Source organism: Mytilus edulis, chromosome 4, assembly GCF_963676685.1.
Source record: "Mytilus edulis chromosome 4, xbMytEdul2.2, whole genome shotgun sequence".
In the NCBI taxonomy this organism is placed as follows: Eukaryota; Metazoa; Mollusca; class Bivalvia; order Mytilida; family Mytilidae; genus Mytilus; species Mytilus edulis.
In genome coordinates this window covers 29,964,937-29,981,610 of record NC_092347.1, presented here as the reverse complement: position 1 = coordinate 29,981,610, position 16,674 = coordinate 29,964,937, and the positions used below count along the sequence as shown (strand labels likewise).

General features: G+C 32.4%; 1 protein-coding gene across 2 annotated transcripts; it reads left to right on the top strand.

Moving 5' to 3' along the window:
* The first annotated feature begins 6,030 nt into the window (after nucleotides 1–6,030).
* On the top strand, nucleotides 6,031–9,315 carry LOC139519377 (MIF-like protein mif-2). Of its 2 annotated transcripts, XM_071311389.1 has the most exons (4): nucleotides 6,031–6,082; nucleotides 6,326–6,448; nucleotides 8,019–8,191; nucleotides 9,061–9,315. In XM_071311389.1, the coding sequence occupies exons 2-4, from the start codon at nucleotides 6,341–6,343 to the stop codon at nucleotides 9,170–9,172; spliced, it is 393 nt and encodes a 130-aa protein (XP_071167490.1). In that variant the 5' UTR covers nucleotides 6,031–6,082; nucleotides 6,326–6,340; the 3' UTR covers nucleotides 9,173–9,315. The 2 variants fall into 2 exon arrangements, with proteins under 2 accessions (XP_071167490.1, XP_071167489.1); XM_071311388.1 differs by lacking the exon at nucleotides 6,031–6,082 and having other exon boundaries at nucleotides 6,230–6,448.
* Nucleotides 9,316–16,674: the final 7,359 nt, after the last annotated feature.

Genomic DNA, 16,674 nt, shown 5'->3' with positions numbered 1-16,674 from the left:
CATTTAACAGATCTAACATTGTTAGGTTGGTGTTTAGACGAATTAATTATATATTATATAAGTACGTCTAAACAAGTCTCAGCTCTTTGACATATTCATCTTTTGGATCACATGTGAAGCTGATGCACGGCTAATACACATATTACATTCATAATTACTCTAAATATTAGCACAACAATGGTATATCGAGGCAACATGGCCTGTATTGTGTCAAGCGCTCTAGACCTCTTAACCATCTAATACCGGAGTTACACATCAGCGTATATCACCGACGTACGCGGGTGTGGTCAAATACCATCTATTCTGCTAATGGGTTAGTAATTTTGGACCAATTTAACTTGTCAATCATATCTGTATCGTGTGCTAAACGAGCTTTTAGCATATTTAGGACGTAAGAGAAGCGTACATGAGCGTTTATCGGGTGTTCAAGTAACGTATGTTAGCGTATGTCTGTTTTTTTTGCTGACGAAGATTTACGTTGGTCTATACGCCAATGTGTGAAACAGCATCAACTGAAGTGCATAAGAGTTATCATGTATATAACATGCATATTGTATCATGTACTGTGTAACAACTCTAGATTCTAAAAACGAAGAAATGATGAAAGAGGTCACCGAAAGCTGAATTATAAGGTCAGTTTAGTTTGCCGAGTGGTCTAGAATGATGCAGACGGTGTTGCCTCGATATCCCAATAGCATATGAGTTTGAATACTGACGAGGGAAGAATAAAAATATGCTTCCTACAACTTATTTTCGAGGATACTTTATATCGCGTATTACCATTTCTAGACCACTTCGCGGCTATTTAATTTTGAGATTGTCAATTTACTGGATGTATTATAATAAGCAAAGATCAAAGTTTTATTTATTCGCGACGATTTATATTCGCGTTATTTTTCTACTCGCGAATCACGCGAAAATAATTAGCACGCGAAATTAAGTTGGTTTACAGTATTTGTAGAATTAAAAAAGGTGGTGCTGATATTTAGAGTAATTCTTACTCGATTTCCTCTTTACCGAATATGTTTTTATTTTGTTATTTAAGCAATGTATGGTTCAATAACCAAGTCAGGAATATTATATGGCAGATATAATCTAACAGTTCGTTTCTATGAATGTTGCATGGTTGTTTGTTTTTTGTTGCACTTCTGTGTTCTGTTATTTCATTATTTTCCTCTTATAATTTCTATTTTGCCCATGGTTTTAGTTTGTAATCTGGATTTGTCTTCTCTCGATCGTTTTGAACTGCGGTAAACTACTGTTGCCTTTATTCATTGGTCAAAATCCGATAATGACGTCAAGTTCATTTGCTTTCCTCTGAATTTTCTATTGTGGTGTCACGGAAAAGGTGACTATGCCTGATGACTTCCCATAAAAGAACACATTTTTGCAGATCACTTGAAAAGAGTTTGCATGTATATTATTTAATAATAAATTAATTAGAGAAACAGATTCCAACACTTTATTTGGTTATGGAATTATTGTAAGGTTTATGCAGATATACAAAATGAAGTAATAGTGCCAATGGCCTCTTCTATGTGTGTTTCAGGTCTGTTTTGATGTGATCCCGTTTTGCTTTCTTATATTTGTAGCATTTCCTTGGCTAGCGTTTTTGTTTGACCTTTGTTTTTAGGTCGATGATGATCATACAATGATCTGATATAACTGGTTCATTGATTGAAGATTTAACTACTGTTATGTTTGTTACAAACACAAGGTTTAGAAGATTACCTTTACGAGTTGATAATGTGTGTATTTGTGTAAGGTTGTGTGTTTTCGCTATGTCAACTAGTTCCTCTCTGTCTGGTCAAAGAGCTGTGTCCCATATGAAGTCGGGACAATTGAAGTCTCCTGCTAGTATGACATTGTTGTTCACATTAAGCCTGACATTCTCTAGTGATTTTTTTGTAATTTGTCCAGGTGTTTTTGGTGTCTGAAAAATAGGAAGTTTTTTTCGGAGGTTTCAAATGTTCGACTTTCCCTGTTTGCATGCGCTCTTTTCGTCCATGATAAAATTTAGTAAATGATTTGGCTAGTTTTGATATCGAAAACCCTGGTGTAATAATTTCTCAGTTATACACAGATTTCTTTCCGAAAACAGAATGAAATAAGTTGAAGTACTAATGAAACTTTAACAAAAAATATCTTTACAACAAAAAATTGGAAAAAAAATCTGAGGATTTTGTATTATTAGAATTTACTGCTACATTTTGAAAAGTATTTAAAATTTAGGAATATGTCCCCCTCATACAAAGCTCTGATTCCTTGCCCAGCTTTGGCTATACTTTTTGGTCCTTTTAGTTTATAGCTCTTTAAATAATTCTAAGTAGCTTTGGATTTTCAAATTGTCGGAAATTATTCCTCAACATATTATCGATCATAGGAAATACAGGGAGCAATGTGTATGTCCTAAACATACCTTAGATTTTAAAGACAATGTTTTGTAGATTGATATTAACCAAGTCAAGCATTTACGCGGTCAGAGGTTACATTCTTACTTTTTATCATATAAATAAAAGTCCCTTCACGTTGTCTATTGATTTTTAGAAAAAAAAACGGATGATGTTGCTGTATTATTTATTATTTTAGATATATCCAAAAATTATTACCAACATAGCTTTTTATAGGTTCAAGTCCAATGATAAAACACTTAGCTATATCAAGTTGCTAGCACAGATGAATGTATCATAGGCTATCTTCATGTTATAAAGATAGCGGAGGATGAAGTTTAAGGACTTTGTTTTCCATGTGAAGTTGTCCTTGAATATTTATATATTAAAAGAACTCTTAGTGAAATTATTACGACAAATATGCTTATTGTGAATGACTCGAAGGAAAGCACATTAATCAATTTAAAGAACACGAATTCTCAAAAATGTCAACGCGATTTGATATAAAAAAAAAAGTACAAATTAAGTATACAGCAAAGGAGAAAGTTAAAATCACAAATAATACTAAACTTTGAGAAAAATTCAAAACCGTAGGTCCCAGGTCAAATGGCAAAATCTAAAGCACATGAAACGAATGGACATTAATTGTCATATTCCTGACTTGTGTAAACAATGGTGGATTAAACCTGGTTTTATAGCTTTAAACCTATCACTTGTATGACAGTCGCATCGAATCCCATTAATTTGAAAACGATGCGTGAAAAAAAACCAAACAGACATAATAGGCAAAAATATCAAAATAGGGGTGCAGCAGTGTACAACGCGTCACAATCTTCATCAGAACAAAAACAAACAAATATTTAACAAAGAAGCACAAAAAAGCATATATCACATTTAACAACCACGTTTATTGCTTACTTAATAAGAGACCATACTACTCAAAATTACTACGGTGGCCTATGTGCCCATATATCTAAAAACTGCATTTTTAACCTGAGCGACGTATAATCACGGGTAGTAAGGTCGTCTTATCGAGGAGCGTTTAGTACAGTGATTTTGTCATAGTTTGGATACATTTGACATGACGGTGTTAAGTGTGTTTGATGACAATCAATGCAAAAATGTAAACATTCGGATATTTTCGGATATGACGGGAAAAACTGCGTTTGTTTACTTTTTGAAAGTACGAAATAATTGATTTAAATGAATGTTTTAACACAATTAAATAAGAATATAACTTTCTAATGTATAGTCACAAGATTAAAGTCCCAAAAGGTGTAATTAAAGCAGCTGAATCCATAATATCGTTGTATGGATGCTATTCATTTTAACTATAATTGCGATGAATTATCACTGAAAGTGCAATCATTTCTGATGTGGAATTTTTGCAGGTGCGATGATTTTTCATTATTATTTTATATGATAATTCGAAATGCAACAACTGTAAATAGTCTTAAAATTTACTTTAATACTGATGATATTTAAAAAGCAAGCTGGTCGTAGATGATCACTTGAATATGCACGGGTATAACCAACTTACCCAAACCCTCCTAGCAGGTTTTGATCACTACGTGAAAAAAAATGTTTTTGATTGGCCCTGGTAAAAAAACAAGTTACTTTGCCTTGAAAATTTTCAGGTTATTTTGCATGGACAAAAAATACATTTTACTTTGTCTCAATGTAAACAAAATCCAAAGCCCTATCCGTCCCCCATCAGAAAATCAAATGGTAGCTACTTTAGCTGTCCAAATTTTATGTATAAAATGATGGCGACCGCGTGTCATAGGAAAGGATATATTTAATCTTACATATAGATCTGGGTCTGAACAAATTATCAGAGAATATTGACAATATAAAAAAGAAGATGTGGTATGATTGCCAATAAGACAACTTTCTACAAGAGACCTAAATGACACAGAAATTGTGCAAAAATACGGGTTTCAACAATGAGCAATACATGCCATTTTTACGGCATTGATATATTACCTCATACTTTCACACTCACAAAGTATGCATATATAATCAATCCTTCTGACTTTATAAATTATGTTAGAGAGTCGGCTAAATTACGATGAAAATTAATTAAAATTTTTCTGTGAAAATGCATCGCATACACAACAGTAATGAATCGCTCTTCAGTGAAAATGAAATTATTATTCAACAGTTAACATGAATCGCATCACAAAAACAACAAAGTGGAATTTGATTCAATATCAACAAGCTGAACAACAAACCCTATTTTAAGTTATACTACATTATTAATCATGTTAAAAGGTACATTTTTCTACAAATGAAACTTGACTGCTACTTTTAAAACTCTTGTACGCTCTGTTCGTTAACTATTCTTAATATTTATCAATCGGTGTATCAATTTTACATCTGGATGGCTGTAGGGTCCGCATGAAATACTGTTATCATGAATTTATAAAAACAGTACGTATTGTATATTATATCTTATTTTATTCAAAAATCGTGAATTTGTCGTCTGTTTATTTATCATTCTACATAAGAAATTCATCACGGATACAGTGAAAATGGCATTTCAGGATTCGCACATTACATACACTGATTACAAAGATTTTTATTGATTCGTAATAATAATTGATAAACTTGAACGTTATGTCGGCTTAAATCCAAATCGAAATTGTGATCTTTCATATTTTAAATTCGATCTTTGAAAGTATTTTTTTATTGTTAATTCACATATAGTTTTAAAACCATTATGTTTTAAAACTGGTGTTCATGTCACGCGTAACGATTCTGTTTCATAAATGGTTGAAGACTTATGATGGCCTCTCAATATCTTTTGGTTAGTTTTGTAGCAGGGTTACTGTATCATGGACCTATAACCCCACATCTCCTTTTATTCATCATAAACTGGTTCAAAATTTGAAATAAAGAAAAACAAACAAATGTATAAATTTCTAGGAAAAATGTAAAAACAAGAATTTGCAACTTTAAAGTAGAAGTCTTTAGCTATTTGACTAGTGATGCCGCTCACAATATCCTTGGCAGAATCTAGCATGGACATACAGAGAAAAGATTCTATGTGAAACAGAAGCAGCGCTATGTATTGATTTGTATAATTATATCGAGAGCTAGTTTGAAAGAGCAGTGACTTTTAAAATTATATTGTAGAAAACTTACGAAAAGTAACATGACATGTTTAATTTACGCTTTGACAATTACACCCAATAAATTTGGCTTTTTTTCTTCTTAGGCAGTTAATATATAGTGTAACTTCGTTCAATAACAGGCGCTATCAAACAAATTTTCAGTATTAAAGTGAAACACATATGTATTTATTTCGATCTAAACCATGACAAACTTGACCAAAACCATGACGAATTTCTAGACTCTTAACCGAACCATGTTAATCGCTTAACAAAACCATAGCAATTCCGATATCTTGCTTATTCTGCATTAATTTCGTGAAACAACAATTCCAATGTAGATCGTTTGACATCCAATACAGATTCAAACATCTTATTTGCTCTTCATCTGCTTGTGTGAATAGAACAGAGGCAATAGTTTAGAAACGTAACATAAATTAACCATGTCAAACTTATCCAAACTATGACAAAATCACTGTACTAAACGCTCCTCGATATGACGACCTTACTACCCGTGATAATGATGACCATGATGTTATCTTATCAAAGTCATTCGGTCATCTGTATTACATTGTAAAGGTAAGTTAACTACTAAATGGTTTATGTTTATTCTGAAGTTTAGAAATTCAAAAAAAGAAATTGTCAAACTCGAAACTTTTTGTCTGAATTTAGTCAAATAATGTCGGCTTGTGTGTATATCTGTAGTAAGTAATAAACACCTCATCATTAATCTGTCAAGGAATATATATATCTTGACATGCTGGCAATGATTATATGGTCACTTGCAAATTTTATGAAACCTGTATACTAGTATTCTTACAGTGAAAAGTTATCATCATGCCAAAAATAATCATCCACACAAACTTAAAAGATGAGGATATTCCTGCTGGGTTTGAACATAAAGTGGCGGAGAAGGTATCCGAGGTTGTCAACTATTCAACAGAGGTAATATTTATAGATATAGAAAGATGTGGTGTGAGTGCCAATGAGACAACTCTCCATCAAAATAACAATTTATAAAAGTAAACTATTATAGGACAATGTGCGGCCTTCAACACGGAGCCTTGGCACAAACCGAACAATAATTTAAGCTATTGTATATTATGTATATTTGTTTGATAGGACAATATCGAGAAAACAGTAAAACAATGTCAGAGACATCTTGAGATGAATTCATCCACGTTACTTTCTATACAATATGTCGATTCTGATGCAATCAAAGCACACATTGAATTCGGATACTGTGGATTCATTTATTTTCCTGGGTATAAAGGAAAACTTGTATGTTCGTTGATATTTAATTTCGTGGTTCAGCCAAGATCTGCAAACAAGCATATCAAATATCTGCCATTCATGGAACATTTAATTTCGTGGTATACCTATTCCCACGAAATCCACAAAAAATGGTATCCAACGAATAATAATGAATCCACAGTAATAGACGACCACTTAGGAAGTTCGATATTAAGAACAGGCATATGAATACGCTTTTATTTTAGTAGTTCAGAATAAAAAAAAATCAATACAGATCATTTATATTGTTTATCACAAACATGTTCAATACATGAAAGTAATGACATTAAATGTTTGAATTATAATTCTTTAATCGGATTGGCTAACAGCAATCTTGGGTCTCTCTGAAATTAACCTTTATTTCAAAATGATATGTAAATTTTCTTGATGATACGAGCTTAATTCCAGCATAAAGTGAACATTTGAATAAAAGAAAAACTTGATAGAAATTATGTGTTCGTGATTCTAGCGAAAAGTAAGCAATTAAAAGTTTTGAGTTCTTCTTTGGTAATTGTATAGGAAAGCGTTGACCGTGTGAACATTTTTAGAAATTAACGCTTCATGCAGATTGTACCAACGGTCAACGTTTTTGCATCCCAATAAATTTACAACAAGATCCATTCAATTCTAAAATCAAAGCAAATGTGGGATTCACCTCAAGAAGACGGTTATCCATTTAAATATTCAACACAGTGTAATACACCTTAAGTAGACGGTAATTCATCGACATATTTAACAATGTGGTGTTCACCTCAAATAGACAGTAATAAATTTGTACATTCAACACTTTAAGATACACCTCAGCGAGACAGCAATCAATCTACATATTAAATAATGTTGAATATTCCTAAATGAGACAGTAATCTTGACATTAAACCGAACGATAAAAAAGCACACGCCTCTCAGAGGACTACGATTTGAATTCCGATAGAGCATGGGATAGTAAAGTTATTCCTGGATGGATTATTAAGTCTAAATTTATTGATGCATATAGCATTGTTTGTTGAAAACTAGTTCTATTGTTTACCTTTGCTATTTCTCATTTCAAAGGTCAAGTAAATCTGCTACTACCAATATTAGATTAGAAATTAAACATGAATAAAACGAGAAATCAACCACTTAAAAAAGAATATAAAAACAAGACACAAAAAAAACCACTTTGGACATTATATCCATGTGAAATTTAGAACTAACATTAGCTCTGAGCTATTAATATTTTCAGTGTATTTACGTTAGTATCACCAGAGGAGATAGAATGAGCCATAACGGTAGTAGTGCTCCAATGGCATTTATAGATATGATGACTTGTGCCAGGTTTAATGAGAAAAACAATCCAGGATATTCTCGTCAGTTCCTGAAGTTTTTCTGTAAAGAACTAAGACTGCCTTTGTCTAGGTATATATGCTTGATGATATCGCTATAGCTTTTAAACATCGACCTCAGTGAAATACGTGAACAATAGATTCCAGATTTGATTAAATAATCATAGATCTTCAATGAGCATACTAGTATACTAGAATTATAGAAATATAACAATTTCACAATGATTATCATAGCATAACAAATTAATTAAGATACATTTGTGCACATACAATTAGAAGAGGCTAACAATATACTGAATAATATCATCTGGAAAATGACAAAGTTAATTAACATACACTACGGTCTGCTCTCTGGTCTGACTGTTGTCTCTTTGACACATTCCCCATTTCCATTGTCAATTTTATACTTTAAATTAATTGAAAGTTTTTATATCAAGTATCATTTCATTTCAGTGAAATTTTATATCTTCCATAGTCTTTTGCAATATAAATCAGTTAAGACAGGACACTTAAAAAGATGTCCATTATTTTAATAGCAATATAGGCAAGAATATTTTGTTTTTGCTGAATATAAAAAAAACATATTGTAAAACAAAATAAATTTGCGTAAAGAAAAACAGATGTGGTGTATTTGTCGATTAGAAAGTAACCCAGTGATATCTTGGTGTTAACATACGATATTCTATTTAGTTAATCATAACGGACTTGTGTGGGTTTGTATTGGGAGGGGTAGAATTTGTTTTATTCTTTATTTTTTTTTTTGTCATTTAGTCTTTTTACTTTTTGGTTTGTGAACAAAGTATATCTGCTATACACCTTTGAATGGAAGAGCAATTGCAAAGTCATAGTAGAGCATTTGATTAAAAGTTTAAGATCGTGATGTCATATTTATTTTATTGTGTGCAGATAGAAAAAGTGTAAACTTATACTTGTTTATTTCAGAGTTTTGATACAATATCATGATGCACAAATACATGATTTTGGATGTATAAGACAACCACCAGAGTATAAAGTTCCAGAAGCTTTCCACGACAGTACAACCTACAAACCTTAAGTCAGTATCACCACATAAGTACAATGGCGGATCTTGACGGTAGTGATATACAAATCGCACTCGGTTGTCTATAAAGCATTAGCAATAAAATAACATTTTACATACACAATTTTAATAAATAGAATACATTTACTTTACTTAAATATTGTTTTATGTAAAAAAAAAAACCAAAATAAAACCGCATGTGAATACCAGGCTTTTTATCTAATACGCCCTTGGGTGTTCCGTTAACCGAGACTCTTCTGTGGTGCTCGAACCAGAAAGGTTGGAAGGTCAAACCAATTGCTTTTTGAAGAATATTGAAGACCAAATATTCCAAAACCTTGTTCCAAATCCAGCTAATGATATCTTTGTCAACGTACTTATTTTACTAGTGGCTTCTTTTTAATGGGACATAATTATTCAGGAAATTAACAATTAAAGAATGAAATTTAAACAAAAATGGAAAATATTTTCTTCATCTGATATAACAATGAAATCAGGAAAATAGAATAACTATCTTGTAAGTTGCTATTGTTAATTGTTTAAGAGGAAATTTCAAATCACTATCTTCAGTGACCTTTTTATAAACCAATCAGTGGCCTGCTTAGTATTCATTTGAAATTACTTCATGTATAATAAGGCCGAGAACAACTCAAGAATCAATACAAATGGTAGAATCTGCAAGCGATTAAAAGAGAAGAAGGTTAGAACCCAATAAACATGAGGTAATGTTGGATGACTACAGAATGTTTGCCTTGCAACAGACCACTCAAGTACCTTTAGAATTTGTTGGAATGGTCCTTTTCCTACACGAGGAGTTAAATTAAATGTCCAAATTTCGATCGAATATGGTTGAGAGTTAATGCATCTTGCACAGAAAAACATCCACTAATTATGTATAAGTAAGCAATGGTTTTACTGCAGGGACTGAAGAAGTCTAGGGATGATGATTTTTTTCTATATGACACAAAAACATTAGAAGTGTGCATGGATTAGAGGAACACTGACATGTAATTAAAATTGAAGGAAATTTGAAACAGAAAAGAATGTTGAAAGAAAAACTTCAATACCGAAACATATGAAATAAGTCGGAGTATGTTGAACCAAAAAAGATCTTCACTACAAATATATGGGGAAAAAAAGAAAGTCCGACACAAACGTATGTGTGTTTGTTGAGAAAGGAAGAACAAACAACAATTATTCATCCCTAATTTTATTAATTTTGTATTTGCATTATCTCATAGATCAAGTTTATTCGTTCAATGTATTTTCATTTGTGTTACTACGTCTTTTGATTGAGATAAGCCATTCCAATTGATACTTTATAGTGTGTCTTTCTATGTTGTGATGAAGGTTTGGTACCATTAAAACATTTAAACTCGCTGTAGTTGTTTGTATCATTATGTTGTCATTTTAATGTTATATTTAACAATGCCATCAAAGTGCGAGGTTTGGCATGCCACAAAACCAGGTTCAACCCATCATTTTTTTCTTTAAAAATGTCCTGTACCAAGTCAGGAAAATGGCCATTGTTATATCATAGTTCGTTTCTGTGTGTGTAATATTTTTACGTTGTGTTTCCGTTGTGTCGTTTGTTTTTTCCTATATTTGAGTGTGAATTCACATTACTATAAGACGTGTCACGGTACTTTTCTATCCCAAATTCATGTATTTGGTTTTGATGTTATATTGGTTATTCTCATCGGATTTTGTCTAATGCTTAGTCCGTTGCTGTGTGTGTTACATTTTAATGTTGTGTCGTTGTTCTCCTCTAATATTTAATGAGTTTCCCTCAGTTTTAGTTTGTTATTCCGATTTAGTTTTTTGTCCATAGATTTAAGAGTTTTGAACAGCGGTATACTACTGTTGCCTTTATTTGCACCTGTCCTAAGTTAGGAATCTGATGTTCGTCGTTCCTCGGTTTTTTTTATATAGATTAGACCGTTGGTTTTCCCGATTGAATGGTTTTACACAAGTATTTTTTTTGTGGCCCTTTATAGCTTGCTGTTCGGTGTGAGCCAAGTCTCCTTGTTGAAGGCTGTACCTTAACCTATACTAGTTTACTTTGATAAATACTGATTTGGATGGAGAGTTGTCTCATTGGCACTCATAACACATCTTCCTATATATATTCGTTGTGATTACAATTATTTGTAGATCGATAATAACAAATCACGCTTTTCAGTAGGTCTGAGGTGAAAGTGTTACTTTTGAACAATATGAATAAAGTGTTATACGAAGTTGTTTATTAATTGTTTTTAAGAATAAGTTGATGTGCTGTATTACTTTTTCAAATGTATATTGAAGTGGTATCCTTTATCAACAAAAAGTTAAGATTTTGGCAATTAAACTAGGAAAACAAAAATGTTCAGCGATTCTTATTGCCGTACAAAAGCAGTGATAAGGTATCCAGTCGTTTGATATGGTTGAGCTTTTGATTTTGCCTATTTGAGTAAGGACTTTTCGTGTTGAATTTTCCTCGGAGTTCAGTATCTTTGTAATTTTACTTTTAAATGACAAAAAAATAAACGCAACAAATCATTAATGACACTGATTTTAAAAAAGATAAAATATTTATTTATATCTTCCATGTTAATCAGATGTAATCGTTTCATATCTTATTGTCTGTATCGGTTCAAGTCCAAGGATAAATTACTTTGTTGTCTGAAGTGAGAAGGTCAAATAAATGTAATTAATAATATGTTATCGTAATGAAGGCTGTGTAAGTTAAATATACTTGATTATTCATGTTGTGTTGTCCTTGAATATATGGAAAGTAGAGCATATGTGGTAGAGTGGTCTAGCGTGTCGGCCATTGTACAAAGCGATTTGGTGCCACGATATCTCAGTAGTATGAGTTCGGATCCCGGCGAGGCAATTACAAAAAAAAATTAACAGATATAACATTATTAGGTTGGTGTTTAGACGAATCAATTATAAATGTTATAAGTACGTCTAAACAAGTCTCAGCTCTTTGACATATCCATACCTAATACCGGAGTCACACATCAGCGTAGAGCACCGACGTGCGCGGGTGTGGTCAAATATGTATTCTGCTAATGCGTTAGTAATTTTGGACCAATTTCACTTGTCAACCATATCTGTATCGTGTTCTAAACGAGTTTTAAGCATATTTAGAGCGTATGAGAAGCGTACATAAGCGTTTATCGGGTGTTCAAGTAACTTATGTTGGCGTATGTCTGGGGTTTTTTTTTGCTGACGAAGGTTTAAGTCGGTCTAGACGCCAATGTGTGAAACAGCATCAACTGAAGTGAATAAGAGTTATCATGTATATAACGTGCATATTGCATCATGTACTGTGTAACAGCTCTAGATCATACACACGAAGAAAGGATAAAAGAGGTCACCGAAAGCTGAATTATAAGGTCAGTCTAGTTTGCCGAGTGGTCTAGAATGATGCAGACGGTGTTGCCTCGATATCCCAATAGCATATGAGTTTGAATAATGACGAGGGAAGAATAAAAATATGCTTCTTACAACTTATTTTCGCGGATACTTTATTTCGCGTATAACCCTTTCTAGACCACTTCGCGGCTATTTAATTTTGAGATTTTCAATTTACTGGATGTATTATAATAAGCAAAGATCAAAGTTTTATTTATTCGCGACGATTTATATTCGCGTTATTTTTCTACTCGCGAATTACGCGAAAATAATTCACACGCGAAATTAAGTTGGTTTACAGTATTTGTAGATTTAATAATGTGGTTCTGATATTTCGATTATTCTTACCCGATTTCCCCTTTACCGAACTGTTTTTATTTTATTATTTAAGCAATGTATGGTTCAATAACCAAGTCAGGAATATTATATGGCAGATATTATCTAATAGTTCGTTTCTATGAATGTTGCATGGTTGTTTGTTTTTTGTTACACTTCTGTGTTCTGTTATTTCATTATTTTCCTCTTATAATTTCTATTTTGCCCACGGTTTTAGTTTGTAATCTGGATTTGTCTCCTCTCATCGTTTTGAACAGCGGTATACTACTGTTGCCTTTATTCATTGGTTCAAATTCGATAATGACGTAAAGTTTATTTGCTTTCCTCTGAATTTTCTATTGTGGTGTCACGGAAAATGAGACTATGCCTGATGACTTCCCATAAAAAGAACACATTTTTGCAGATCATTTGAAAAGAGTTTGCATGTATATTACTTAATAATAAATTAATTAGAGAAACAGATTCCAACACTTTATTTGGTTATGGAATTATTGTAAGGTTTATGCAGATATACAAAATGAAGTAATAGTGCCAATGAGACAATCTCTATTTAAGTCCCCACTTGTAGAAGTACATTAATATAGGTCAAAGTTTGGCCTTCAACACGGAGCCTTTCTCACACTGGTACCAAATATACCTGTATGGCAATAATCATCTGACCTTGACCTCATTTTAATGGTTCGTTGTTCATTTTAATTTTTTCCCTGGTTAGTTTGTTTCTAAGTTACTATATGCAAACGTCAACTTTATTTAAAGCATGGAATGTTTGTAAGGTGTACATGTCTGTCTGGCCGAGTTCATCTAACCTTGGCCTCATGTTCGAGGTTTATTTTTTAGATGTGCAATAGGTCAACTATATTTAAAGCTTATTTTGTGTATGGAATGATTGTAAGGTGGACGTGTATTTCCAGCTTGGTTAATCTGACCTTGAACTCATTCATAAAATCAATGGTGAGGGAAAAAAGCGAGACATTTCAGCATGTGCACTCTTTTTATATTTTTTTTAGATTTAAGTTTTGACCCTAAACTTTTTTTTATTATTTTATAAGATATTATAGTTATCAAAGGTACCAGGATTATAATTTAGTACGCCAGACGCGCGTTTCGTCTACATAAGACTCATCAGTGACGCTATATTAGATTGATGAATATTTTTTTAGTATAGTTTGTGCATGGTGATCACATACTCTTCTTGTTTATCTCTGCATGCATAAATTATCGGCAACGAATACCCATTAAATCGAGTACGAAGGATTTAAATACAAGGGCAGCTCGTAACTTGGCTGAGTGCAGCGCAGTATTATTCAACAACTTTTCAACACATCAATATACTGTACAAGCGTTTCTCAATCCCTAGATACAGTATTGTAACGTCCTACCTTAAATTTTCATTTTAGATTTAGAACAGAATTAACAAAATTTGTCTATTGTTCCGGGCTGTGTCGAAATTGCAGGAATTTTGTGTCTTGAATTAATACTAGTATTTGCCATATTGTCTCCACCTTTTCCATTCCAGTAATTAATGGTAATGTGCTTGGCATTATTTATGCTATGGAAAAGGCTTTGTAATAAAGATAAAGTGTTTGTTGTATATATACAAAAAGTTCTTAAAATACATTGTTCTATTTAATCCTTATAAATGTTGGTCCATTAATGGCACTCTATGCAGTACGCAATTATTATTTTTAAACCAAAAATGTTAAGTGCAGATCATTTTGCTGCAAACCTCATTTTGATGATTTTGGAAGAAGAAAAACCCAAACTATTCAAATATGAAAATAACAAAACCATAATCGATTCTCTCAAATATGACACTCATTGATCTTAAAATATACTACTTCGATTACCACATCTATCATTAAAAACAAAAGAACTGAGATGACCGTCTATGCCTAAATAGACGTAAAAATAGTCGAAAAAGAATTTACCCCAAACAAGTTATTTTCAACTATAAATGAGACTAACAATAATGAAGACAATATTTTTTTTATAATTAATAAGACAAATAATAGCCGGAAAATGTCGAATAGCCATGCCCAAGTACTTTCTGAGAGTAAGCAGTCCTATGTTTGATGTACACTCTATCTCCTTTCCTCAGTTGCATGATCGAGTTTACTGTTTGAGCCCCAAAGTTGGATTTAGCAGCATACCCTCCTGTATAGTATTGATAGTTCTTGTTCATCTGGAATTGAACTTCACTATCGCCGTTAGCCATAATAGTACAGGAGAATGAATAGACTCCACTTTTTGGTGCAGTGAACATTCCAGTTGTAGGGTTGTATCCACTATAAAAATTGACTCTAACGTCCTCAAACTTAACTATGTCATTAATGCTAGACAAAGTCTGGGATGTACTTAATGAAGCAAAAAATGTTGGTCTTCTTCCTAAAATTAGAAAAGAAAAATCCTTATTCTGCCTTAATTCATATATTTATATCTAAATATATGGTGTGAACCTTTGGACTACATTGTTGCCCTGAGTTAATGATAATGATTATCTGCATGAGAATATGATAATGTTAATTGTACATATTAGTATTGATACGATGATTACACACACACACAAGCCAACTTGTATCTTGTAAGACATATCAGTCGTAAAAAGGAAATAGACTGGGAATACAAAAGCAAAGTCCAACGTCAAAAATGACGAAGTACTGGCTAGAGTCTATTATGATTGATGTTAATGGGCCATACTATCAACACCAAATACAGTTCCTCGCTCATGGTTTATAGTTATTGAATTAAACATTTACTAGAGATCAAAGTCTTTAACTGATATATTCTTACCTATATAGTGATAATAATAACCAGTCCCTCCATTCACACACAACAAAAACAAGATAATCGTCGTTGAAACCATTTTACTAGTGAGTTGTGGTCGCGCGAATTTGTTTGGTATTGTTTGTTTCTTCGTTTGTAGTGTTTGATATGATTTTGGGTGTTTACCATTATGTAAGTGATATATTGATTACATTTTGTCACGCACTTCCCTGTAATAATTACATTTTACAATAGAAAGTAATTAGAGAACTAGTATAACATTATTTACAGCTGTAAAATATCACGACGAAGAATTCTGCTATAATGATATTGGAGATAATTTCAGTTTTCAATAAAACATAACATGTACATTCACAAAAAAAATAATTCGTAGTCGTCATCCTTACTGCTGTACTTTTGAACCCACTTTTCTTAAATTGTCTTGATCACACTTGGTTTCGATTACATCTGACGAATTGATTAAAAAAAGAAATTCGTATATTGTTAATAAAATAAGCCTTGGCAAATATCTTGTAAATAATGAATATCTGAAGAACATCTTTAAACATTAGATTATTGTAACACATGTGTCTTAGTAGTCTCCGTTTAAACTCATAAAAGAGAGAGTTTTAGCACTATAATACTTGGTTCAATACACCATTTTCTATATAAGGAAAGGCCTGTACTAAGTCACGAATATGACAGTTGTTGTCCATTCGTTTGGTGTGTTTTATATAAAGGCTCATTTGATATTTCCATTCGATTAGAGACTTTCCGTTTTGAATTATCCCCGGAGTTCAGTATTTTTTTTATTTTACTTTTTACATGGTACAGGAGAGGTGTCAGCTACCAAAGGTGTCATCTAACTCAAAATAACAGCATGTAAAAAAAACGAAATTTGACTGCTGAGCAACGCAAACTCAACAAAAAAAACGGGATTGATCACATGCGCTCTGGAAGGATACGCATATCCAGTTTAGTTATCGACTTTTATCTAACCCTAACATATTTGATAA